General features: G+C 43.3%; 1 protein-coding gene across 1 annotated transcript in view; it reads right to left on the bottom strand.

Annotated features, from left to right (window-relative positions):
* Positions 1-8292: 8292 nt before the first annotated feature.
* Positions 8293-27578, bottom strand: part of LOC100402529 (phospholipid-transporting ATPase FetA-like) — an 89192-nt gene continuing 69906 nt past the window's right edge. Inside the window, 13 exon segments of the mRNA XM_035251397.3 lie at positions 8293-8498; positions 8501-8611; positions 8708-8838; positions 10054-10192; positions 10366-10393; positions 10395-10597; positions 12260-12343; positions 14087-14310; positions 16541-16709; positions 17569-17716; positions 18099-18204; positions 19499-19610; positions 20098-20262. Coding sequence (XP_035107288.3) covers positions 8421-8498; positions 8501-8611; positions 8708-8838; positions 10054-10192; positions 10366-10393; positions 10395-10597; positions 12260-12343; positions 14087-14310; positions 16541-16709; positions 17569-17716; positions 18099-18204; positions 19499-19610; positions 20098-20262 — 1698 coding nt within the window. The 3' untranslated portion in view covers positions 8293-8420.

The raw sequence follows: 27578 nt of genomic DNA, 5'->3' as shown, positions 1-27578 counted from the left end.
TATGGGTGTTAGTTAAGTATGGGCAAAAGTGTAGGAGGAAGGCAGCAGCAAGATTAAGAATGGCCTTGTATGCATGTTTGGGAATTTGGATTTTATTTTATTTCATGGAGATGGAGTCTCGCTCTGTCGCCCTGGATGGAGTGCAGTGGTGCAATCTCGGTTCACTGCCACCTCTGCCTTTCAGGTTCAAGTGATTCTTCTGCCTCAGCCTCCGGAGTAACTGGGATTACAGGTGCATGCTACCATGCCCAGTTAATTTTGTATTTTTAGTAGACAGGCTTTCACCATGTTGGCCAGGTTGGTCTTGGACTCCTAACCTCAAATGATCCCGCCTGCCTCGGGCTCCCAAAGTGCTGGGATTACAGGCATGAGCCACCATGCCTGGCCGAGTTTGGATTTTATTCTGAAGGCTGTTGACACTATTATTTCAAGCAGGAGAGTCATTTGAACAGATCTGAGCTTTAGAAATTTCACTTTAGTAGGAGTGTGGATGTTGAATTAGAGGAAGGTAAGGAGATCAGTTAGGAGATTGCTAATTATGATGAGAACTGAGAGAGTCTGAATGAGGACAGTGGGTGAAGGCTTAGATAAGAGGAGATAGATTCAAGGGTGATTTAAGGTATAGAAATCTGTAGAACTTAGTGATTAATTGAATGAGTCATGGGGGTGGGCAAGGTAAGGTAGAGCAAATAGTCTTGAATGACTTCCAGGATCTTTCAAATGATGTGTATTTTCCAAAACATTTTGCATGAATCTTAGTAGATTTGGTAGAAGATTTGGAGCTGGAATCACAGGGATATGTTGGGGCTACGACAGTGTTCCTTGTTTTTCTCTATTTCTGGCAGGGGCAAATAAGCTTAGATTACTTCCCCCATAAGTTCTTAAAGAAAAAGGTGCAGGATAAGTGGGACGGCACTGTGACCTCTCCCTATTTCTGGGACGCTGTTGAAAAGAACAAGTGAGAACCTAGCTTGTGTACATTGGAACTGCCTCTGTGTTTTTGCTGTTGGCAACAGAGAATAAAATATTCTCGGCTGGGCGCAGGTGGCTCACACCTGTAATCTCACCACTTTGGGAGGCCGAAGTGGGTGGTTTACTTGAGTTCAGGAGTTCAAGATCAGCCTGGCCAACATGGTGAAATCCCGTCTCTACTAAAAATACAAAAGTTAGCCCAGGTGTGGTGGTACACACCTGTAATCCCAGCTACTTGGGAGGCTGAGGCAAAAGAATGGCTTGAACCCGGGAGGTGGAGTTTGCAGTGAGCTGAGATCATGCCACTGCACTCCAGCCTGGGCAATAGAGCAAGACTCCATCTCAAAAAATAATAATAAAAAAAATATCCTCAATCTAGTTTAGGTAAAAAGATGTCCTCACAGAACCTAACTTCAGAAAGTGCTTTCTATGGGGATGAAATAGTGTCTTGTCTCTTTCTCTTTGGTCATCTTCTTCATTCTTCTCTTTATAGTCTGGAAAACTTGGCTCACTTATCCTCTTATAGCAAATCATGGGCACTTCAAAGTGGAGGTCCCACTTCCTAAAACTACACAACCTTTTAACTCCTGACTTCATCACTGACTTAGTTTTTCACAGCTCTAATCCTGAGTCCCAGAGAAAGAAGCTCTATCTGGTTATATACCCACTCTAGGCCAGTTGTGGCTGGGGGTAGTGAAGTTAAGTGGTACAAATATGACCATCACCCGGCAGTGCACTGTGGGAGGCAGAGGTAGCCAGATCATTTGGGGCCAGGAGTTTGAGACCAGCCTGGCCAACATAGTGAAACCCCATCTCTACTAAAAAGACAAAAAATTAGCCGGGTGTGGTGGCATGTGCCTGTGGTCCCAGCTATTAGGGAGGCTGAGGCAGAAGAATTGCTTGAACCTGGGAGGCACATGTTGCAATGAGCCAAGATGGCACCACTGTACTCCAGTCTTGGCTCACTGCAACCTCCACCTCCTGGGTTCAAGACATTCTCCTGCCTCAGCCTCCTGAGCAGCTGGGATTATAGGCACTTGCTACCACACTCGGCTGATTTTTGTATTTTTAGTAGAGAGGGCATTTCACCATGTTGGGCAGGCTGGTCTTGAGCTCCTGACCTCAAATAATCTGCCTGCCTCGGCCTCCCAAAGTGCTGGTATTACAGGCATGAGCCACTGTAATACTCTTATTCTCCATATAGTAGTGTGAGCAATCTTTTGAAATGGGCTTTAAAACTCTCCACTGCTCCCTGTGGTTTTTATCTAAATACTCTGTCCTTTGCTTACAATGTTTCATCCACATTAGGCTTCTTTTTCTTACTTACAAAGCTTGCTCTTACCTTAGGAACTTTACACTAGCTTTTTACTTTGTTTGAAATGCCTTTCCATCAGATGTTTGCAGGACTAGATCCATCTAGTCTTTTAGATCTCATTTCACATGTCACTTCCTCAGAAAGGTCTTCTCTGACTACCACATACCAAGTATAGGCATGCTTCATTTTACCGTGCTTTGCTCAAATGCATTTCACTGCATTTTTTTACAAATTGAAAGTGTACAGAAACCCTGAATTGAGCAAGGCTATCAGTGTCATTTTTCCAAAAGCATATGTTCACTTTGTGTCTCTGTATCATATTTTGGTGATTCTTGCAATATTTCAAACTTTCATTATTATTACATCTGTTATGGTGATCAGTGATCTTTGATGTTACTATTGTTATTTCTTTGGGGCACCATGAACTGCGCCCATAGAAGATGGCAAATTTAATGAATGCATGTTCTGACTGTTCCACCAACCAGTCATTCCCCTGTCTCTCCCTCTCCTCGGGCCTCCCTCTTCTTTCAATATTTTGAGACACAAAAATATTGAAATCAGGCCAATTAATAACCTAAATGGCCTCTAAATCTTCAAGTGAAAGGAAGAGTCACATGTCTCTCACGTGAAATAAAGAGCTAGAAATGATTAAGATTGTTGAGGAAGGTATGTTGAAAGCCAAGATAGGCTGAAAGCTAGGCCTCTTACACTCTTACAGTTAGCCAAGTTGTGAATGCAAAGGAAAAGTTCTTGAAGGAAATTAAAAGTGCTATTCCAATGAACACACAAATAAGAAAGCAAAACAGCCTTATTGCCAATACAGAGCAAGTTTGAGTGGTCTGTATAGAAGCTCAGACCAGCCACAACATTCCCTTAAGCCAAAGTCTAATCCAGAGCAAGGCCCTAACTCTCTTCAATTCTATGAAGGCTGAGAGAGGTGAGAAAGTTACAGAAGAAAAGCTGGATGCTAACAGAGATTGGTTCATGGGTTTACAGAAAGAAGTTGTCTCTCACAAAAGTACAGTGTGAAGGAACAAGTGCTGATGAGAAATGTACTTAGTGAATGGTTCTTTTTAGTAGCAACCAGTACTTGTCACTTTAAGTTTCACTTTAGTAGTTAAGGTGATTTAATGAAATCATGTTTTAAAACTTCAACCTTTATAATTAATGCTTTTCCTTATCTTTCAGCTTGGCTCTGTTGCATGTGGCCAGGTTCAGTGAGCTTTGTAGATATCTGTATTTCTACTTACCTCTCCTCCCTCCTTCAGCTTGCTAATTCTTTTTTTTCCTCCAGGGCTTGAGCAGGACAGGAGAGAGAAGAAATGAGGAAAGTCTTTACTTGACTGACACTGTTGTGAACTAATTTTAAGGCTTGGCAGGTAAGTCAGGCCTAGTGGCTCATGCCTATAATCCCAGTACTCTGGGAGGCTGTGGCAGGTAGAACACTTGAGGCCAGGAGTTTGAGACCAGCCTGGCTAACATGGTGAAAACCTGTCTCTACTAAATGCCTGTAATCCCAGCTACTCGGGAGGTGGAGGCAGAATTGTTGGAACCCAGGAGGCAGAGGTTGCTATGAGCCAAGATGGCGCCGCTGCACTCCTGCCCGGGTGACAGAGTAAGACTCCATCTCAAAAAAAAAAAAAAAAAAAAGACCTGGCAGATATCTAAAGCTGACTCTATTTTAAGAGGTCCTTTTGTAGGTTCTTCAGAAATTCTCTCCCCACTGGTGGAGATATCTCTCCTATAGCTAGTTACTTCGATGTGGGTGAATTCAGCTCCCGTAGTTGGTCACTTACAACTCCATTAAAAATCTCTAGGCATTACAAAACTGAACTTTATTGAGATATAGCTTACATAAAGTAAAATGTATAAATTTTAAGTATACAGGTCAATCAATTTTGACAAATATAACCACCTCCAAAATTGAGATAAAGAAAATTTGCCTCATGCCCCTTGCTTCTATCTTCTTATAAATCCACTAGCATTTGACAGCATATCCTTTCCTTCTTCCTGCTGAAGTTTCCTCAAACTTTCAGATAATTTATCTAGCAAGATCAAGAAACCCCAATGACATGGCCCATATCTGGTCTGTGGGTAGCACTCATGCATCCTTTGCCTGTAAATGGGAACACAGGCCAATTTCACCACAGCCACTTTTTGCTCTGCCGCAGAACAGACTGCGGTTTTAGATTTTCTAGGTATGAGGTAGGTATCAGTCCTTTGTGTCTCCCAGACACATTAATCATATTAATCTCACCAAATAATTTCCTTAAAGTCTTCTCAACTTAAACTGAACTGAAGGGAAGTCCTTAAAGCCCACTAACAATTCTCTCCAAAGACCTCTCTCTACTGTCTGCATTTCTGCTCCTTTTCTTAAGGTGGGTCAGCAACTAAGAGTTGTAAACTTGTTTTTTATAATCCACACCCCCCCCCCCCCCCGCTTTCTTTGGCAAGTCTTGCATGGCCATCTCACACTACACTTTGGAATGTTGCATTTACTTTCTTGGATCCTTAGCAGAGACTGAGATTCAAATCTCCTGGAATGCATATAAACCACCAGGAGAGGTAGTGATTGTTCAGGGGCTTTGGGAGATATTACTGTATTTTTACAGATGCCTTAGATGAGAGACCATGAGTAACTATGTTTCATAAAAAGAGGCCCCTGAAGTGTAGCTGGAACCTAGATACAGAAGGATGTGATTCATTTAGAAAGGAAAGGGTAAGAAGCAAGTTTAGGAAAAATAAAAGGTAGTAGATTTCATTCATTCACTTGTTCATTGAAAAACATTAATAATCACAGCCAGGCACGGTGGCTTACACCTGTAATCCCAGCACTTTGGGAGGCTGAGGCGGGCAGATTACCTGAGGTCAGGAGTTCAAAACATGGTGAAACCCTGTCTCTACTAAAAATACAAAAATTAGCCAGGCATGGTGGCATGTGCCTGTAATCCTAGCTACACAGGAGGCTGAGGCACAAGAATTGCTTGAACTCAGGAGGCAGAGGTTGCAGTGAGCCAAGATTCTACCACTGTACTCCAGCCTGGGCAACAGAGTGAGACTCCATCTCAAAAAAAAGAAAAGAAAAGAAAAGAAAAACATTAATAATCTAAGTGCTAGGATTTTTCTGGTTGATGGGAATAAAAAAGTGACATAAAATTCTTGCCTTCAAGATTATTCATGGCCTAGCACTTAGATGGGTCTCATGCAAGGAAGAGGCAACCAACTCAGAAGAGGAGGATGTGGTCTCAGGGAAGGCTCCTAGATGAGGTACTGCAAGCTGAGAATTAAGAGCAGACAGACATTATCTAGACAAAAGAGAGGGAGAGAAACAAACAGGACAGGTATAATGAATTGCACTGAGGAATTAGGAAAAGCTCCTGGAAGAGACAATGCTTAATCTGAGCTGTTTTTAAAAAGTTGAAGTGAACTTCACATAACATAAAATCAGCCATTTAAAAATGTACAATTCAGTGGCAATTACTACTTTGACAGTATTGTTCAACCATCACTGTCTAGTTCCAACTACTCTGAGTTTTCAAGGTGATGAGGGGTTCACTAGATGAATATGGTTGTGGGGGAAAGCACTTTAATATATGAGAACAGTGTGTTTGATGACATGAAGACAGAAATAGCATGACTGGAGTGCATGCAGATGGGGAGTAGTGGAAGACAAGGCTAGCGAGGGCCCAATAGTAAAAAGTCCAGATTTTAACTGGATCCAGAAAGCATGAGATTTCCTTAAAGGATGCTAAACTGAGGCTTGACATGATCAAATTTGCCTTCCAGAAAGATTACTCTTAAAATAATATTGTTGATGCTTTAGAAAGGGGAGAACCAAGAGGCTGAAGCAGGAAAATCGCTTGAACCTGGGAGATGGAGGTTGCAGTGAGCCCAGATCACCACCACTGCACTCCAGCCTCGGCAACAAGAGTGAAACACCACCTCAAAAACAAAGAAACAAACAAACTAAAACAAAGGGGAGAACCAGGGAGCTGAGTTGGGAGATTTTATGCCATAATCCAGATATGAGGTGATGAAATCTGAGCAAGGGCAATGGTAGTAATAATGGAGGGAGCTGAAAACAAGAAATAATAAGGATGCAGAATTTATATAACTTGACCACTGGACATTGAGCTAAAGGAAGAGGTATAGGATGATTCTCATCATTTGGCCTCGGGTGACTCAGGTGGTGGTGGTGGCATCCTGGGGTAAAAGTGGGAGGGAAAATGATTAGTACAGGTTGAGTGTAAGTTTCTGGAGGTGTGACAAAGTGAAAGGTCTGGAAGTTAGTTTAATATGTGGATCTGGGCCTTAGCAGGGAGATCTGGGATAGAGACTATGAATCTTCTTTCTTTCTTGAGACAGAGTTTCACTCTTGTTGCTCAGGGTGGAGTGCAATGGTAAGATCTCGGCTCACTACAACCTCCACCTCCCAGGTTCAAGTGATTCTCCTGCCTCAGCCTCCCAAGTAGCTGGGATTACAGGTGTCCACCACTACACACAGCTAATTTTGTATTTTTAGTAGAGATGGGGTTTCTCTATGTTGGTCAGGTGGTCTTGAATTCCAGACTTCAGGTGATCCACACACCTCGGCCTCCCAAAGTCCTAGAATTACAGGCATGAGGCACCATGCCCTGCCATGTGAATCTTCTTTCTATTGGTAAATGAAGTCGAGTGTCTGGATGAAGTAATTCAGGAAAAGGGTACCGAGAAAGATGAGCAAAGAACCTAAGAAACAATACTTGGGCCAGGTACGGTGGCTCACGTCTGTAATCCCAGCACTTTGGGAGGCCAAAGCGGGTGGATCATGAGATCAAGAGATCGAGACCATCCTGGTCAACATGGTGAAACCCAGTCTCTACTAAAAATACAAAAAATTAGGTGGGCACGGTGGCGCGTGCCTGTAATCCCAGCTACTCAGGAGGCTGAGGCAGGAGAATTGCCTGAACCCAGGAGGCGGAGGTTGTGGTGAGCCAAGATCGCGCCATTGCACTCCAGCCTGGGTAACAAGAGCAAAACTCCGTCTCAAAAAAAAAAGAAACAATACTTAAGGTATGCAAAGAGGAGAGAGCCATATTGGCAAAAGATGTGGTCATACTGAGGCCAAATTAGAGTTTAGCAAGAGGGGGAAGAAAAGTGGAGTGGAGCTGAAAAAGAAGAAAAAAGAGGGGGGAAGGAGAAGTACTGGTCTAATTTGAAGGAGGAAGTTGGTGGGAGTCTGGACTAAAGATATGCTCAGATTATATTATTGTCACTGGGGTCCCAACAGACCGTACAAATCTCTCTGCTTCAAAATAAGCAATTTATTGCTCCAATTCTAAACTCCTAAGAAACAATTTTTCAAGTACATACAATTTCTTCTCAAAATAATTTTATGGAATAAGGACATATGCTCACCAATTATGGCTTATGTCTCCTTAAGAAAAGAATCTTAAAAATCTCCTGCAATATCCCCTTCTCAGTTCTGAGGCCTGAGCAGGTATCAGCTCTTGAGTCAGAGAAGTCACAGAGAGCACAAGAAGGCAAAACCCTGAGTCATCTTATCCAGGCAGAAACCACCTCCACTTCTTTTTATTTACTTATGGTCCAGAAACCCTCTTTCAGCTTCTTAAGACCAACTCTGCACAGATGCCTCCTTTTTGCTACCCAGGGCCAGCAAAAGACTTACCCTGAATCTCCCAGATAAACCTGAGAAGGATGCCTCAATGGGAATATGTTCATGTAGGGCCCGGAAGGTTTATGCTTGCTCTGAGTATAGGAGACAGGGCCCAGAGTAAAATAGTTAGGTCCCATCTTCTTTTCCCTTCCCCATCCTGTCCCTCTTCATCCACTACTCCTATATATGCTTGTCTGATTGTAACTTGCAAGAAATAGTGGAATGTGGGCCTGAGATTGCTTTTTTTGGTCTTTTTCTTGAAGTGCTGCAACTCTGGCAGATATCTGGCGGCTCTTTCCTTACCTCTCCTCGCCTTACCTGGGCATAGCCTTCTGGACAGTTAGGAGGCTTAGTTCCTAGTGAGAGTGAAGGAGCAGGATTATGCTTGTTTCCCAAGGGACTCTAATCCTTCCTTACCAAGTTGCATGAATACAAGGAAAAGCACTGACTGCCTCCTTTGGAATCTCCCCAGGGCCTCTACCTTTTTGAAAAAAGCGTGTTTTTCTTGGACATCCTGGACTTCATTGTCTTGCCAGAAGTGATGAGGGCCCCAAAAAACCCTGTTCATGGGAGAATGCATAGGCAGAACGTTGAGAGCTCAAGTGTTTCAGTTTGGTCTTGGCTGGGGATTGCCGTGGAAGTCTGCATGCTTGAATTCTGTCAAAAACCTATAGCAAGAGCATGGGGATAGGGTTTTCATCCACAGAGGCAAAGGCAAAAGAAGGTCATGAATTATATCTGACTAGATTCTCTGTTCCACTTACCTTGTCCACGCTGATAGGCCAGAATAGTGGTTTAAGAAATTGGTACCCAATCACAGGCAACATACAGAGGACCACGCTGAGGATAATGCTCAGCAGCATTTGCAGCTGGTTCAGAGTGTTCCTGACCACACCTAGAAACAGTGAGCAAGGAGGGGAAAGACTGAAACAGAGCCTGGGGGACAGGAATGGGACCAGGGGTGGGAGTTACCAGCTAGAACTTAAGACACCTCTCTAGTCCAAAGAAGGAAGTTATTAATTTGAAGTTAGTCTAGGCTCCTGAGAAATAATATAAATACAAAAGAATTGCAGCTGGGTCTTTTGCCCAACCAAAGTCACTGTGAATCCATGTGCCTCTGTCTCCCTCTAAAGGCAGGGCAGGGTAGGGCAGGATAGGGGAGCAGGATTTCATTATGAGGGAATCCTAGAGCACTGGCCTGGATCCAAAAATGGGAAAGAAAGTTTTAGAGGAGGAAACAAACAAGAAAACAAACTAACAACAACAACAACAAATGAAAATTTAAAAAAGTAAAAAATAAAAAAAGGAAAAAGAAAAAAAGAGAAAGCTTTGCAGAAAAAAACGAGTGGCCTGACCAAAGGTCAGGTGGGTGCGGCGGCTCATGCTTGTAATCCCAGCACTTTGGGAGCCCCAGGTGGGCCCTTGCTTTAGGCCAGGAGTTTGAGACCAGCCTGGCCAACATAGAAAAATCATGCTTTTACCAAAAATACAAAAAAATTAGCAGTGCATGGTGGTGCATGGCTGTAGTCTCAGCTAGTGGGGAGGTTGAGGCATGAAAATTGCTTAAACCCAGGAGGCAGAGGTTGCAATGAGCCAGGATTGTACCACTGCACTCCAGCTGGGGTGACAGAGACAGAGCAGCAGAGTCTCAATGAATAATAAAAAAAAAAGATGAGAGCCAACTACATCTACATATCTACTTTCTATATTTTGTCTTCAGCAGAGTGGAGATGAAAGAGAGGGAAAAATAATATGGGAGACAATAAGGCAATATGCCACAGCATAAAGGATCTTGAACTGGAACCAGGAAATCTAGATTTGAGTCCTGTAATTCGAAAACACCCTCCAGTGTCTAAAATGGCTCTAATAATTATTGCACTGCCTACCTCTTAGGATGCTGGTAAAGAGCAAATCACATAAAACATTTGAAAATATCTTGGAAACCTGAATAAGGTAACTTATTTCCCTAGCTAGATTTTGTGTCCTTTTAGGGCTGAGACCATGTCTTATTTATATCTCTACCCTAGCACATAGTAGTGGCTTCTCGGTAAACATTTACTAAATAAATATACCCGATTCCTCACCCACCACACACCGGGCAGGGCCTTACCTAGGAATTGGAAGACATCAGGGAATGCTAGGCACAAGCCATCGCTGTACAGGAATAAGGACATGCAAAAGTAGAAACTCAGGCTACCCCAGATGAAGATGTGGTTTATTATTGTCCAGTAGGTTGTCCTCAAAGCAATCTGAAAAATACGCTCTTATGTGTAATAGTCTGTAACCTGGGACCTGTCAGCAACCTCCCTCCTCCAATTCTGAAATGAAGGTTGCTCCCTTCCCACACACCCTCCCTCTATTCCTCCCACTCTTTCAGACAGGCCCCACCCAATCCCCTTACCCCCACCGCCACTGGCCACACCTGCATTGTGACCACCCAGATCAAGGTGGGAGAAGGATTGGCAGTTGGAGATGTCCTTGCCATCATTTCGTTCTGTATTGCAACGAGTCCCCATGGGGACAAAGAATAACACGAAGGAACTGTAGATCCCGTGCATTAAACACTTCACAAATTCCTTCCTGTTGAAATAGAGGTTGTCCTGGCCTGGCTCATATAGCTCTGGGAAATGGAGGCTCCATGTGTCATTCACAACCTGGAAGCACCAGAGGGTAAGGAGGAAGGCTCAGCGTCTCTCCATAGAAGGTGCCATCTCCAACAGAGTAGAGGCTTCTCCCCTCACCGAGTCTGCTGCCAGGCGCCTAGGAGCTTCCTTATGATTACTTGAGTAGTGGAACCAGAGAACTGAACAGTGACCACAAGCCCTATCTGAAGTCCTACTTTTTAGGCAAGGATCTGGGTAGTGGAAGGAAGCTGGAAGAAGGTCAGAATGCTTGGAAGAACTTGGAGAGAGTTAGAAATGGGGAGTTATGAAAGGGGGCAACTAGGCTTGTGGGTAGCTGGGAGGGACGACTAGAGCTTGGGATGGGGGAGGCAGCTGGAATATAAGTCCCCAGGTGTAAGTCTTTTTTCAGCTGAATATTCTTTTTTTTTTTTTTTTTTTTGTTACAGTTTTACACTATCGCCCAGACTGGAGTGCAGAGGCACTATCTTGGCTTACTGCAACCTCCACTTCTGAGGTTCAAGCAATTCTCATGTCTCAGATTCCTGAGTAGCTGGAGGTGTGCGCCACCACACCCAGCTAATTTTAATATTTTTAGTGGAGATGGGGTTTCGCCATGTTGGCCAGGCTGGTCTCAAACTCATGACTTCAAGTGATCCACTCGCCTTGGCCTCCCATAGTGCTGGGATTACAGGTGTGAGCCACCATGCCCAGCCGTAGTTGAATATTCTTTATGTCAAAAGTCAGTGTGGGAGAAATGGACACCAATGGGGACCACTTAGTCTTTTAGAGGTGCATGTTCTGTGATGTTTCTTCCACTCCCATAGCTACTGGTGAACTGAAGGTGAAAAAATTAACAAACCTTGGGGCTGGTTTCAGAGGCAGATCCCTAGAATTAGGCCACTGAAGCTGGATGGACTGTTGAGTAAAAAAACCCATCCCTCTTGTTGTTCTGAGGTTAGCAGTTACTTCCTGGAGAATTTCCTTTAGAGCTATTTCCTATGGAGACCAAGAGCCATGACCTCATGATGTCCTATTTCAGCTACTTTATTCTTTTTTGGAGACTCAGTTTCTACTCCATGAGCCCAAGACTAAAGGTTGGGGTAGAAGACAAGGGAGAGGTGGGGTACCAGGATCCTCAAAGCCCAGGGAATTTCTGACAGGGACAGATGGTATCACTTAGTCTGGCTCCTTATGATATAAACTATCACATTCATACTCCCATGCCTGGCGTTCCTACATTGGCTTATCTCATCCTCATTATCCCTGAAGGAGTCTCTCCTTTTTGAAGTTCTAAACATTACCCAGTCCCACCCCAATAACTCTGTTTTCTTTTATTTTTTTTCATTCATATTCTGCTTTTTAAAAAAATTTTTCCATACATATTTTAATTACTTTTGTATATACTCAATTTACTGTACAGCACAATTTCCATGTTTCTCTCTACAAAGATAAAATTGATACAGGAAAACTTGGCTTTCTAAAACAGAATTACTCTCTGTTGAGGAGGATTTTTTACTTTATCTCATGATACCTATCTAGGTGATGAGCTCCTTTCCCCACTCTGGAAATCATTCCCTTTACAATGGATTTCGTAGAGCCCAGCTCTTGCTGTATTCTTCATTCTTAGGGATGAATATTCCTCGAGGGCCCAGGGGCTTCAACTCTGACTAGGGGCTTGCAGCTGGATCTTACCTGATCAAAAAGACTCATGCCCAGGACAGGGAGGGAAGTGTAGACCAGATTGTAGCATGTGATAAACCAGGTCTCATAAACTGCCTGGAAGAATACCAAGGAGATTTTGCAGGCTCCTATCTTCTCTACAGTCCCAGCTCTACCTTTCAGGTCCAAGATAGCCACCCTCACCCCTCAGCCCCCCCGACATTAACCTATAGCAGGAGAAACCTCACTGAGAATGTTGACCCCAGTCTCTCCTTGATTCTACTTTATTAGAATCCTGGGTCCTAGGATAGAGTAAGGCCACATCACGCTTTCAAGGTGGATCTGGACCAATCCCACCATAATCTATACAGCCCCTCACTGCACAGAAAGGACCCAGGGTAATTGCTAGGGAATGCTAGCTGTACCCCTACACTCCTAAGCAGGTAAACTTTTTTTTTTTTTTTTTTTTGAGATGGAGTCTTGCTCTGTCACCCAGGCTGGAGTGCAGTGACATGATTTCAGCTCACTACAATCTCTGCCTCCTGGGTTCAAGAAATTCGCAGCCTCATGAGTAGCTGAGACTCCTGACGCCCACCACCATGCCCAGCTAATTTTTGTATTTTTTGTAGAGCCAGGGTTTTGCCATGTTGGCCAGACTGGTCTCAAACTCCTGACCTCAGGTAATCCACCCGCCTCGGCCTTCCAAAGTGTTGGAATCACAGGCATGAGCCACTGTGCCCAGCGTTTGGATGCTTTACTTGCTTAGTGGCATTCAGTGGCTTCTGTAGCACTGCATACTTCCTAATGCTGGCAAGCATAATATAAGCCCAATGACCCTTCCCTAGCGGGACACTCCATCCTGGGGCCTAGAGAAGGGTTTTTTCTTTACTAGCCACAAGAGGTCAGCAGCAACACATGCATACACAGACGCCTCCCACAAACCAGACTGGCTTTGCTATGGTTTGGGGAAATACAAAACTGCTACTATTTGCTGACTGGCCTGTTTTTCCTGGAGTCTATGGCAACAAAAGTAGGACTCTCCCAAGATAATTGTTTCTGAGGTTGTTTCCCCTGGGAATCCTTGAGATGCTTCTGAAAAACATCTCATAGGAAAAGGGACTCCTCTTAGAACACAAAAATCCAGGCGTCTCTTCTCCCTACTAAGGTGGAGGAGATTTCACATTCTAACGTGGAATTCATCAAATTAATTGTTGGGGTCAGGAATACAGGCAGTCTGAGCAGGGAAGAAGCAGCAAAGTGAAGCTGTATTTCTGGACATGGCTATGGGTGAACGCCATAATTGGTCTATCTGGCATCACCCAGAGGTTCCTTAAAGCTTAGCCTGTTCCAAAAACATGACTTTGGATGCTAAGAAAACTCCACGATCCAGGAATTTGTTCCCTTTACATATATTTGGAAATTCTAAGTCTTAACATCAGTGAAAATAGCATAAGGGAAAGTTTAGGCCAGGTGTGGTGGCTCACACCTGAAATCTCAGCACTCTGGGAGGCTGAGGTGGGCAGATTGCTTGAGCCCAGGAGTTCAAGACCAGTTTGGGCAACATGGTGAAACCTCATTTCTACCAAAAGTCTCATCATAAATAGATACAAAAATAAAAAGAAAGTTTAAAGATGGGGGTCAAGGCCAAATCAGAGCCAAGCCAGAACAGTTATGGCTTGGAAATCTAAGATTTGTATAGGTTTAGGAGATGGAGTCAGCATGGGGTGAAGGGCTTCATGAATGGATGGCAGCATGTCAGACATTGGTCTCTAAAGGCGAGAAAAGATCTGAGTTAGCAGAAGTGAGAGATGACTACAGAAAACCCAGTTGACCAGAGTGGGATTGCCACTGATCACCTACCTGTGCAGAGAACCCACTGAAGAAGGCATACCAGAAGTGCACCAGGGTGAAGGTGAAGTTCTTATAAAAGAAGTAGCTGAGAAACTTGCACATGCAATTGTAAGACCAGCGGCCATGGACCAAGAGTAGACGCTGAAGATAGTGGAACTGGGAGATGGCAAAGTCACTGTTGAGCATGGCCTGCAGCCCCTCATGGCCACTGATGCCGATCCCAATGTGGGCAGCTGCAATAAAACCCCAGAAACTTCTCAGCCAGAGAGCTTGTATGCTGGGCTCCCAGCCTGGGAAGTGTAAAGGGAAAGCTGAGATGATGTTGTACAAACCCCTTTATTTTACATTTGGAAAATGCTTTTAAGCTCAGTGCCAACTGTCACTTACTTAGTGAAGTCTTTTCTCCTTAGTGGATTGCCCCTCCCTCAAAAAGTGGAAAATAGCTCCCTTTTCTGCACTTTTTTGTTTTTATGTAGATAACCATCTCCCTGTGTTGCCCAAGCTGGTCTCAAACTCCTGGACTCAGGTGATCCTCTCGCCTCAACCTCCCAAAGTGCTGGGACTACAGGCATGAGCCACTGTACTGGGCCCCTCTTCCGTATTTTGTTTTGGATACCACCACTCTAGAATGCGTGGCATGGCCAGTACTAGAAGCTGTCCTGAATGCTCTTTGCCCCTAGTCTAGCCATCTGGGCTCTTTCCTACTGTCCAGATGCTGGGGTTAAAATTTCTTGTTATCTATGGAACCCACTTAAATCAATTTAAGATGCAGGATGGATGCCAATCTAATACAATATTTAATTGCCTGAGTTTAACTAAGGGGCTAAAATCCAACTGTATGTGATGTACATACTTTGTTAGTGAGAAACAAGTACCTTTGTTAGTGAGAAACCAGAGGCCTAAGGTAACTTCTGGATAAAGCAATTTTATATTTGATGAAAGATAAGACTGAAGTTCCTAAAAGTTTGAATTAGTCTGTGGTAGTTTGCCAGTTTTCTGGTACATACCAAATTCACTGATCTGTAATATGCTTGCTGCACTGCTTGATGGGATAATTCAAACCTCTAAACTCCTAAATACCCCTAGGGTCTAGAAACTCGGGAATAGAGCAAGAATACTTCCTAGTATTAAAGCTGAAGCTGGGGCCAGGCACAGTGGCTCACGCCTGTAATCCCAACACTTTGGGAGGCCAAGGTGGGTGGATCACAAGGTCAAGAGATTGAGACCATCCTGGCCAACATGCTGAAATCCCGTCTCTACTAAAAACTACAAAAATTAGCTGGGCAAGGTGGAATGTGCCTGTAGTCCACCCCAGCTACTCGGGAGGCTGAGGTAGGAGAATTGCTTGAACCTGGGAGGCGGAGGTTGCAGTGAGCTAAGATCGCACCACTGCACTCCATCCTGACGCCTGGCGACAGAGCGAGACTCTGTCTGGAAAAAAAAAAAAAATGCTGAAGCTGGAATATCTTTTAGAGTTTCTTATATAGGCAGAGAGGTTGGACTACAGGACCTGTAGATTTGTCCATATCTCACAGACCTACATGTTGCTGGAGGCTGGTAGGTCAACATTCATGTGAAATTGAAACCAGTAAATTTGGCCAGGCGTGGTGGCTCATGCCTGTGGTCCCAGCACTTTCAGACTGAGATGGGGGGAAATTGTTTGAGGCCAGAAGTTTAAGACCAGCCTGGGCAAAATAGTGAGACCTCACCTCTACTAATAATTAAAAGATAGCTGCGCATGGTGGTATGTGCCTATAGTCCCAGCTACTCAGGAAGCAGAGGCAGCGGGACTGCTTGAGCCCAGGAGTTCAAGGCTACAGTGAGCTATAAACGTGCCACTGCACTCCAGCACAGGTGGCAGGCTGTCTCTAAACAAAACAAAACAAAAGAACAACAAACCACCCTAGTAAATTTCAGCCATTTGCTTCTACTGGTCCAAAGTGATCAGTAAGTCACCTATTCTCCTTCCACCAAGGGAGCAGGGCAAGCTCTTGGGAACGTGGACCTGGAAAAGAAAATATCTCTGAATTGGGCATCACAGCCTACAGCCTTCAGAAAAGAAACAGACTATGACTCCTGCCCAGGGGTCCTTTCTGTGGGCCTTGATGTCATCTCAGAAAGAAGGTATGGTAGTTGCACAGCCTGTTGTTCTGTGAACATAAGCATGTGTTCTCGTGGGAGCCATGTGTATCTGTGTGTATGCTTACATTCATAGTGTAAGTACATGAATCTGAATGTGTGTGCATGCCTGTGGATGTGGGCTGATGCCTGAATGTGTCAATAAGTGGGAGTGCAGGCACAGAGGAGTATGAATGGAGTTGCAAAACAGTATAACTGTGTAACACGTATGAGAGGCAGGAGTGTGAACCAGAAACAGAGTACCATCCAAATCCACTCTGCTCATGGAGAAAGGAAGGGGCAAGCCCATGGCTTTAAGCTAACTGCTCCCCTCCCGTCACATGCCTTTTATCATGCTGACATCATTGGCCCCATCCCCGATGGCCAGTATCACCACCTTCTTGTACTTCTTCATCAGCTCTACCACCTGGGCCTTCTGAAGGGGTGTCATCCGGCAGCACATGCACGCTGTTCGCAGCAGTTCCAACTCCAGGTTCCCTTCTAGAGCATAGGCCTGCAGCACCAGGACACACTCACTCTTCAGATTGCCCAAAAAAGCTCTCAGAGGATGACTTCCCAAATGGTTCCCTTTCCCTCTATACTCTCCTGTCCTTTACAGGGCAGACATATCTGCTCCCAAGGCACTCCACCCCCAAGGGAGGCCGAGCACCCAAGTCAGTTCTAGGCATCCTCCCATCTGACTCAACCTCCAATGGGAAACTGGTCAGGACCTCTCGTTGGGCCAAATCAGTTGACAGGGCTATGAGGCCAAATGACTTCTTGGGAGACCTGTTTCTGCTTGCTTCCCTCTTCTCCTAAGTGACAGGCCACATCAGTAGAGAAGAATTTGGATAAGGAAGAAATACACCCTTGGCTTTTCTTTCCTTATTTACTTCTTCCTAAAGAAGCCTAGAGAAAGGAGTCTTTCAGGCAAGGGCACCTGAAGGGAAGGGGAATAGGGTGACTCATGGAATAGGAAAGGGGGTCTTTTTTTTTTTTGAGACAGAGTTTCGCTCTTGTTACCCAGGCTGGAGTGCAATGGCGTGATCTTGGCTCACTGCAACCTCCGCCTCCTGGGTTCAAGCAATTCTCCTGCCTCAGCCTCCCGAGTAGCTGAGACTACAGGCATGCACCACCATGCCCAGCTAATTTTTGTATTTTTAGTAGAGACGGGGTTTCACCATGTTGACCAGGATGGTCTCGATCTCTTGACCTTGTGATCCACCCGCTTGGCCTCCCAAAGTGCTGGGATTATAGGTGTGAGCCACCACGCCCGGCTGGAAAGGGAGTCTTGAAATTTCCCTGAAGTATGTTGGACCTAGGAAGAAGGTTCTTTGGAGGAGGAGAACAGAATGTAGCTCTGTGTTGCCCACCAGACTATAGCCATTGATGATCAAGCCATAGTTGCCATTGGCCACCTCCTCAGGTATTTCAAAAGGCATTTTGGGCTTCGTAGTGAGGTAAATGTTTACAGGGTCTGAATCCAGGAGAGATTCGGGTTTCATCTTGTCCCTTGCTATCCTGAAAGCCAAGAGCAGTGGTCAGAGTCTGACCTGAAGCTTCAGAATTTAGAAGGAAAATATGTCCCCAGATGAAAGTGGGCAAAGTGGCTGTAGGAACTCTGCAAAGCACCAGCCAAGACCTCAGACATGACAGCTTTTCAAGACCTGCCACTGCCACAGGTCCCTGACCATTCACATGCTGCACTTCTCCATCTCCCACACTCCAGCCCTATTTAGCCCAAATGCTTCTCACAAAATTTTTTCAAATATTTTAGGTTTTTGTTTTTCCCACCTCCATGCCTTCTCTGTTCCTTCTGGTGGTGTGGGACCCACACTATGGGAAGAGATGAATGGGAAATTTTGGGTCCAGGGACTGGCTATGGCCAATCTCCCATCTATACCTGAGTTCTTTCCAAACAGTCTCATCATCCCTGCCGTCCACAATGAACACTTCATCCATTTCATCCTCAAATATCTTACAGGAGTAGGCAATGTTCACAGCAGTCTCTGTAGGTAAGGGGGAGCACAAGTCTCATTTTGGCTGGTGTTTATAGACAAGGACAGGATCTTCACAGTGTACAGGTACACAGGCTCTAATATTGGGCAGGCTGCAGAACCCATCTATCCTCATTTGCCATGGATGCAATCAAAATGCATTTTTAATGAATCAGTGGAGATCATATTCAAATATCCACAGATGACTGTCTACCTGCACAGACTTACGGGTTGCTTATCAATAACTATGGTCATTCTGGCCTTCTCTAGAAAGTCTTATCCTATTTCTTAGAGTAATTTCAGTCTTTATCCATTTCTCCAGGCAATCAGGATGTGTTTTTTTGAACAGCATTGTGCCCATTTCTATGCTAGATTTTATGGGGGAATAAGACATGTTTAAATTCTTCCTTTACATCAAATAGTGTGGAATTTGGAATAAATTCATACTAAGAAAAAAATCAGTTCCTGAATCCTGGCTACAAATGGTATCAGAATTCAGAGGAGAGATTGCAATTGTCACAGAAACTTTCTTGAAGGAAGGTCTTGGAGGATGAATAAGAATTGAAGGAAAAGGTATTTTAAGTGGGTAAACAACCCAAATCAAGGCCCTAGAGTAGGAACTGGTTTGTTTGGGGGCACGCTTAAGATAATGGTAACATTCGGAAGCAGATAAGGATGTGAAGAGCAATAGATTATCAAAATCCTGAAGGCCAGATAGAGGAGTTCGACCTTTACAACATGAAGTCAATGTAGGTCCCTGAATAGAGGAGTAACATCATAAAATTAGTATATTTGGGGAAGATTAAACTGATGGTTGATTGTCACTGTATATTTGAGGAAGATTAAACTGATGGTTGTATGTTGGCTGTACTGAAATTAATAAGTGCAAGAGACAGAGAGATAAGTTCAGAAGTTTGTGTCAGTACAGCCAACTGGAAATGAGATTGAACTTGGAGGGTAACACAAGAGGATTTTCAGACAAATTCATGGCATACAGTGAGAGAGTGACTCTATGGGACAACAGAGAGGGTACAGTCAAAGACAATTTTAAAGTTTAGCTGTGAGTTCCTGAATGACAGGGGTCATGTCTGATTGATTCATCTGTCTTCAATGCCTAATATATCATCTGGCATAAAGCATATGCTCAGCATATTGTATACAAGATTGAGAATAAAGGTGTCCTGTAAGGACTTGATTTGACTTAGAAGATATTTATCAAAAAATGGCTAAGTAAAAAAAGGAAAGAGGTGGAAAAGAAATGGCTAAGATGGATAAGGAAGAGGATCAGTCAGTCTAGGGCTTTTACCTTGCTTATCTCCAGTTAAAACCCATAGTTTAGTTTTGGCTTTGTTCAGGGTGATGATTGTCTCAGGTACTCCATCTTGCAGCTTGTCTTCTACCGCTGTGGCCCCTATCAGCTTTGAAAAGATGTATCAGTGAATGAGGAAAAAGGAAAGAGGCAGAGAGCATTTAGTGCTACCTAATGATTGAACTAGCATCTCGGCACTTTCTTTAGTGAGCTGGCTCTGTCCTGGTGTGAGGATCTCATTGGTATAAAACTCAGCACATTCTGCCTTGCAACTCACACAGCTTTTCAGCCAGATTACTTAGCTTCTGTGAACAGCTTTGGGATTAGAAACACTGCTAGAAAGATAAAAATTATCACCAGCGCATTCTTTCATTATGGATTCAGAAGGTCCAGGATATACTGAATCGGCTGGGATTCCAGTATCCAGCCTCCCTGGCACAAAACTATGGAGCTCTCCTGCCAAGCCTTCCTATCCTTCTTCTCAGAGACAGCCTGCATCTGTCAGTCCTCTAGGAGCTACTTTCAGAGCCCTTGCCCAGTCTGCTGACTGCCAGCCCCCATCCCTAACCCAGTCTCTCCCTGGCTTCCTCACTAACCATCAAGTCTTTTTCGACTTCTTCATAGACATTTGATAATCTGCTTTCCTGATTTTCCAAAGACAAGCAGGCTTCACTCTGCCTCCTGCTCCAGTCCTGGAAGAATGCTTCATCCAACTCTCGGTAGGCCACCATTAGGGTGTGAAGGCCTTCACTAGCATAATCCTGGAAGACATACATGTGTGTGCACCGTGAGTGGGCCTGGGCAGAGTTAAGGCTGAGTTAAGGGACTGGCAGACCTACCCCACAGGCCTCATCTGCCTGCAAAATAGGGTTTAATAAATTAGTGGCATGGTTCTAGTTCCTAGCCTAAGCAGAAAGCAACTGATAGGCTTTTTCAGCAAAATGTCCCTAGGATGGGGCCAGCATAGCTGGAAGGTTGAGAGTAATTCTGAGGAATGGAAGTTCTAGCTTTTACTTATAGTTAGGTAATTTGCTGTGTGACTCTGGGAAAAACCAAGTCTAGATTTCTTCCTTGTAAAATTGGGATGATTATATACCCTCTACAGACAGGATAATGATGACTATAATATGAGAATGAAGGGAATAATAAAGTAAAAAGAAGCAGTTGTTATAAACAAATAATCAAAGGTGTTACTAGTTTTTACAAGCATACATTCATTTCCATTTTCCTTTCTCCTTCCTTCCACAAATATTCAATGGGTATCTTACACCGCACATACTTATGTATTTGTCTACAGTTGGTTGGTTCAGTTGATTAGCCATAGCCGGCATGTTAACGAGGGTGCTACTGAAATGCTCTTGGGGCAAATTAGCATCGGTTTGTTCCTTATGCACTGACATATCCATAGCTAACCATCTTGCAGGAATAAACTCTTGGTCATGAGGAGGGCTGGGTGAGAGTGTGAGTGGTTTAGGGGAGAATTCATATCGATCTAAGGGTGGGTTAGAAACAGATTTTGTATATAAAGGACTGCACATGAACAAAAATTCTACACTATCATTGCTATAGTGAATGGCAAACTAATTCACTTTGGCATTTTAAGAGCAAAGAGAAACAGAATTTACTCTCAGTTCCCTGTGCAACTCCTGAATGTCTGATGCTAGCTGTCAGGTGAAATTAACATAAGACGATATATGGACAGAATACCATCTCTTAAACCTCTATACTGTTGGCAGCCTAAGAAGCCCCAGAAAATATTTCAGGAGAGCTCCTAAGAAGGCAGTGATAGTGGCAGAAACTGGTTTTGCATAGGACATAGATAAAATAACTTAACAAGCTTACCAATACAATGACAGATTCATTAATCAATTCAACAAATAACTTTGTGGTTCGTGTTAACATCTTTTATCCCTACTTGTGTGTTTTTTCCCTTAGTGCTGGTATGAGGCAAACTAGGGCCTGGGAGCCACATCATGCCTGCTACCTGTATGTGCAGATCTGTTTGCTGATTCCTGTCTCAGAGGGCCTGGAATTCTGCTTTTGTATTAGTGGGCTGTTGGAGCTTGACTCTTACAGATTTGCCATCAGTGGTGAATAGACTGCAGTAGAGTCAGGCCCCACTATCAGTGTCTATTGAAGATGGCAAGCAGGAAGCATGTCAAAAGATCTGAAACAGTTTTCTGACTTCCTTCGAGGCTAGTCTGTAGAAATGCTCTCAAAAAGGTGCCTTAATTCACATGTTCTGAAAGGTTAAAAGATAAAAGACTAGTCCATAAAAATACTATGGCCTCTGGGAACCAGTATAGGCACAAGAGACATATATGAGGCCAACAATCATATGAAAAAATGCTCATCGTCACTGGTCATCAGAGAGATGCAAATCAAAACCACATTGAGATACCATCTCACGCCAGTTAGAATGGCGATCATTAAAAAATCTGGAGACAACAGATGCTGGAGAGGATGTGGAGAAAAAGGAACACTTTTACACTGTTGGTGGGAGTGTAAATTAGTTCAACCATTGTGGAAGACAGTGTGGCGATTCCTCAAGGCCTTAGAAATAGAAATTCCATTTGACCCAGCAATCCCATTACTGGGTATATATCCAAAAGACTATAAATCGTTCTACTATAAGGACACATGTACACGAATGTTCATTGCAGCACTGTTTACAATAACAAAGACCTGGAATCAACCCAAATGCCCATTGATAATAGACTGGATTGGAAAAATGTGGCACATATACACCATGGAATATTATGCAGCAATCAGAAATGATGAGTTCGTGTCATTTGTAGGGACATGGATGAATCTGGAAAACATCATCCTCAGCAAACTGACACAAGAACAGAAAATGAAACACCGCATATTCTCACTCATAGGTTGGTGATGAAAAATGAGAACACATGGACACAGAAAGGGGAGTACTAAACACTGGGGTCTATTGGGGGGAAAAGGGGAGGGCCAGTGGGAGGGGGAGGTGGGGAGGGATAGCCTGGGGAGAAATGCCAAATGTGGGTGAAGGGGAGAAGAAAAGCAAAGCACACTGCCATGTGTGTACCTACGCAACTGTCTTGCATGCTCTGCTCATGTACCCCAAAACCTATAATCCAATAAAAAATTAAAAAAAAAAAAAAAAAAAAAAAAAAAAAAAGAGCTCTTGTGTGGGACATTTCACTGACTTAAAAAACTGAGATAATTAATATGCCATAAATGTCACCCTTTTATACAATTCAGTGGCTTTTTTTCTTTTTTTGAGACAGAGTCTCGCTCCGTCGCCAGGCGCCAGACAGGAGTGCAGTGGCACGATCTCGGCTCACCGCAACCTCCGCCTCCTGGGTTCAAGCAATTCTCCCGCCTCAGCCTCCTGAGTAGCTGGGATTACAGGCACACTCCACCATGCCCAGCTAATTTTTGTATTTTCAGTAGAGACAGGGTTTCACCATGTTGGCCAGGATGGTCTCGATCTCCTGACTTTGTGATCCACCTGCCTCGGCCTCCCAATCAGTGGCCTTTTAAAAGTATGTTCACAAACTTTGTGCACCCATTACTACTATCTAATTTCAGAATATTTTCATTATCCCAAGCTGAATAGTTTTAACAGTCATTCCCCATTCCATTTTCCCCTAGCCACATGACGGCTACTAATTTACTTTCTGATTCTATAGATTTGCCTTATCTGGACATTTCATATAAATGAAATCTTTGTGGCCTTTTGTGACTGGCTTCTTCACATAACATAATGCTTTTAACGTTAATCTACACTGTAGCATTTATCAGTACTTCACTCCTTTTTATTGCCAAATAACATTCCATTGTACAGATAAACCACAATTTATTTATCCAATCATCTGTTGATAGAAATTAGGGTTGTTTCACTTTTTTGGCCATTATGAACAATGCGGCTTTGAACATTTGTGTACACAGTTTTAAAAATTTTTTTAATTTTTGTGGGTATAGGTGTATTTATTTATGGGAAATATGGAATATTTTGATACAGGCATATGATGTATAATAATTGTATCAGGGTAAATGAGGTATCCATCACCTCAAGCATTTATCCTTTGTGTTACAAACAACCCAATTATACTCTTTTAGTTACTTAAAAATGTACAATTAAATTATTAACTCTAGTCACCCTGTTGTGCCACCAAATACTAGATCTTATTCATTCTTTCTATTTTTTTAGTACCCATTTGCCATCCACACACTTCCTCCCTCTGCCCCACTACCCTTCCCAGTCTCTGGTAACCATTATTCTACTCTCTGTCTCCATGAGTTCAATTGTTTTAAGTTGTAGCTCCCACTAGGTGAGAACATGCAAAGTTTGTCTTTCTGTGCCTGGCTTATTTCATTTATTAATAACATAATGATCTCCAGTTCCATCCATGTTGCTACAAACACAGGATCTCATTCTTCTTTTTTTTTTTTTTATGACTGAATAGTACTCCTTGTGTATAGGTATCACATTTCTTTATTCATTTGTCTATTGATGGACACTTAACTGTTGTGACTATTGCTGCAATAAACATGGAAGTGACGATATCTATTCAATACACTGATTTCCTTTCTTTTGGGTATATACCTAGCAGTGGAATTTCTGGATCATATGGTAGCTCTATTTTTAGTTTTTTGAGGAAACTCTAAACTGTTCTCCATAGTGTCTGTACCCGTAGGGTCCAGCCCTACTAGGGTTGTGGGGTGGCCCCCATCACTGTGTTGAGGCACTGCATCCAATAAATGAGACAAGACACCAAAGGACTGGATAAGAGCAGATGGGCTCGGGGCCAACACCACTTACAAGTGGAGACAGGCAAGGCCTCAAGCGTCCAGGTGGGTCTGTATTTATTTGGTATAGATTGGGGGGAAGGGTAGTGAGTGAGGTCATCTTTAGGATAGTGATAGGGCCAAGATGAACATGTGAGCAATAAGCAAAGGGCCCACCCCCATTAGGTCACCAAGGCAAGGAGGTTGGCAGAGTGCAGTAGGGAGGGTGCACTGTGCAACATCTCTTATCTAGGGGCAGGCAACTTTTAAGGATTTCTATAGGAGGATGTTTGAGTCAGCACAGTAGTAAGAGAGCTGACAAGGAATACAGCCACTGAGGCACGATTATACCGGAGGGGTTTTAAGCCCTTGGATGTTTGAGGGATTGCCAGCCTAATGCCAGCTTTCCACAAGAACTGCATGTAAGATACTTCAACTCCCTTACAGCAGGAGTGACTCTTGCTCCAAGCCTGCCATACAGCGGGTATCTTTATGATACTGGATGCTGCTGCCTGGGCCATGTAGCACATGCCCTTTCGCAAGGGCATTACCACCTGGGCCACTGATTCTTGTCCTGGTATGGCTGTTTTTCCCTAGTTCATGCTGTGCACCATGTCTGCTCTTGACACTCCTCTGACTACAAACTAAGATATCATTATAAAAAAGGATTATATAAAAGGAAATAAATGAGCAATAAGATGTTCTTCAGGCACTAATTGTGCCGGGGTGTGCTTAACTCTCCTTCCTCAGGGCCCAGAAGGTGAGTTACCCACATATACTAATTTGCATTCCCAACAATAGTGCACAGAGGTTCCCTTTTATTGACATCCTAGCTAACATTTGTTATTGCTTGTCTTTTGGATAAAAAGCATTTTAACTGGGATGTGATGACATTTTACTGTAGTTTTGATTTGCATTTCTCTGATGATCAATGATGTTGAGCACCTTTTTATATGCCTGTTTGCTGTTTGGATGTCTTCTTTTGAGAAATGTCTCTTCACTCCTTTTGCCCATTGTTAAAACGGATTATTAGATTTTTTTCCTATAGAGTTGTTTGAGCTCCTTTTATATTCTGGTTATTAATCCTTTGTCAGATGAACAGTTTGCAGATATTTTCTCCCATTCTGTGGGTTGTCTCTTTACTTTGTTGATTGTTTCCTTTGCTGTACAGAAGCTTTTAAACTTAATGTGGTCCCATTTGTTAATTTTTATTTTGATTGCCCATGCTTGTGGGGTATTAATCAAGACATTTTTGCTCAGACCAATGTGCTGGAGAGTTTCCCCAATGTTTTTATTTAGTAGTTATATAGTTTGAGGTTTTAGATTCAAGTCATTAACCTATTTTGATTTGATTTTTGTTTATGGTGAGACATAGGGGTCTAGTTTCATTCTTCTTAAAAAATTTTTTTTTTACTTAAAATAGTCAGGGTCTTGCTTTGTTGCCCAGGCTGGTCTCGAACTCCTGGGCTCAAGCAATCTTCCTGCATTACTTCCCAAAGAGTTGGAATTATACGCGTGAGCCACTATGCCCATCCTAGTTTCATTCTTCTGCATATAAATATCATTTTCCCAGCATCATTTATTGAAGACACTGTCTTTTCTCCAATGTATGTTCTGCACCTTTGTAGAATATGAGTTTACTGTAGGTGTATACATTTGTTTCTGGGTTCTCTATTCTGTTCCATTGGTCTATGTGTCTGTTTTAATGCCAGTGCCATGCTGTTTTGGTTACTGTCACTCCATAGTATAATTTAAAGTCAGGTAATGTGACTCCTCCAGTTTTGTTATTTTTGCTCAGGATAGCTTTAGCTTTTTTGGGTTTTCTTATGGTTCCTATACATTTTAGGATTGTTTTTTCTATTTCTGTAAAGGATGTCATTGGTATTTTGATAGGGATTGCACTGAATCTGTAGATTACTTTGGGTAGAGTTTGGACATTTTTACTCTTCCAACCCATGAATATGGAATATCTTTTCATTTTTTGTGTCCTCTTCAATTTATTTCATCAATGTTTTATAGTTTTCATTATAGAGATCTTTCAATTGTTTGGTAAAGTTAATTCTGAGGTATTTAATTCTCCTTGTAGTTACTGTAAATGGGATTACTTTCTTGATTTATTTTTCAGATTGTTTGCTGTTGGCATATAGAAATGCTATTGATTTCTGTATATTGAGTTTGTATCATGCAACATTATTGAATTTATCAGTTCTAATAGTTTTTTGGTGGAGTATTTAGGTTTTTCCAAATATAAGAGCACATCAACTTCAAACAAGGATAATTTGACTTCTTCCTTTCCAGTTCAGATGTTCTTTATTACTTTCTGTTGTCTGACTGCTCTAGTGGGGACTTCCAGTACTCTGTTGACTAACAATGGTGAAAGTGGCTATCCTTGTTGTGTTCCAGGTCTTAGAGGAAAGGCTTTCAGTTTTTCTCCATTCAGTATGATACTAGGGACTTGGGTGTTGTGATCTAAGCCATATCTGCATTAGGAGGCACCCCAAGCCCCAGAACACTGTCATTTTTGCGGACTTGTAACAGCACAAGTGGTCTTGGATAAGATGGTGGTCTTGGATAAAATCTGCAAGAATTCTCTGGATTGCCAGGCAAAGACTCTTCCTTTACTTTCTCCCAAACAAATGGAGTCTCTCTCTCTCTGTGCTGAACTGCCTCAAGCTGGGACACAAGCAACCCCGGGACCACCACTGTGACTGTGCTGGGTCAAACCTGAAGCCAGCACAACTCTGGGTCTTGCCCAATGCCCACTGTAACCACTACCTGGCTATCAACTATGTTTGCTCAAGGCTCTAGAGCTCTACAATCAGCAGGTGGTGAAGCCAGCCACTCTTGTGTTCTTCATGTCAGGGCGGTGAATTCTCCAAGGCTCCAGGCTGGTCCAGAGATGTCATCTGGGATCCAGGACCCAGAGTCATAAACCCAAAAAATCTACCTGCTGCTCTATTCCACTGCAGCTACGTTGGCACTGAAACCACAAGACAAAAGTATTTTCTGCTTTTCCCTCTCTTTTTCCCAGGCAGTGGAGTTTCTCCCTGTGTCCACCATCATGACAGGCTTATAGGAAGTACTGCCAGGGTACTGATGATGTTCACTTAAGACCCAAAAGCTCTTCAATCATCTTGTGGTAAATGCTTCCAGGCTTCAAACTCACCCTTCAGGGCAGTGGGCTACCTTCTGGCCAAGGGTAGGTCCAGAAAGACCATCTAAGAGCCAACACCTGGAACTGGAGGCACCTAGAGCCTGCTTGGTGCTCTTCCCCACTGTGGCCGAACTGGTACCTAAGCTGCAAGATAAA

The sequence above is a fragment of the Callithrix jacchus genome, chromosome 1 (genome assembly GCF_049354715.1).
Source record: "Callithrix jacchus isolate 240 chromosome 1, calJac240_pri, whole genome shotgun sequence".
Taxonomy (NCBI): Eukaryota; Metazoa; Chordata; class Mammalia; order Primates; family Cebidae; genus Callithrix; species Callithrix jacchus.
Note: the sequence above shows the minus strand (reverse complement) of the source record. Positions and strands in the feature narration are given on the sequence as shown.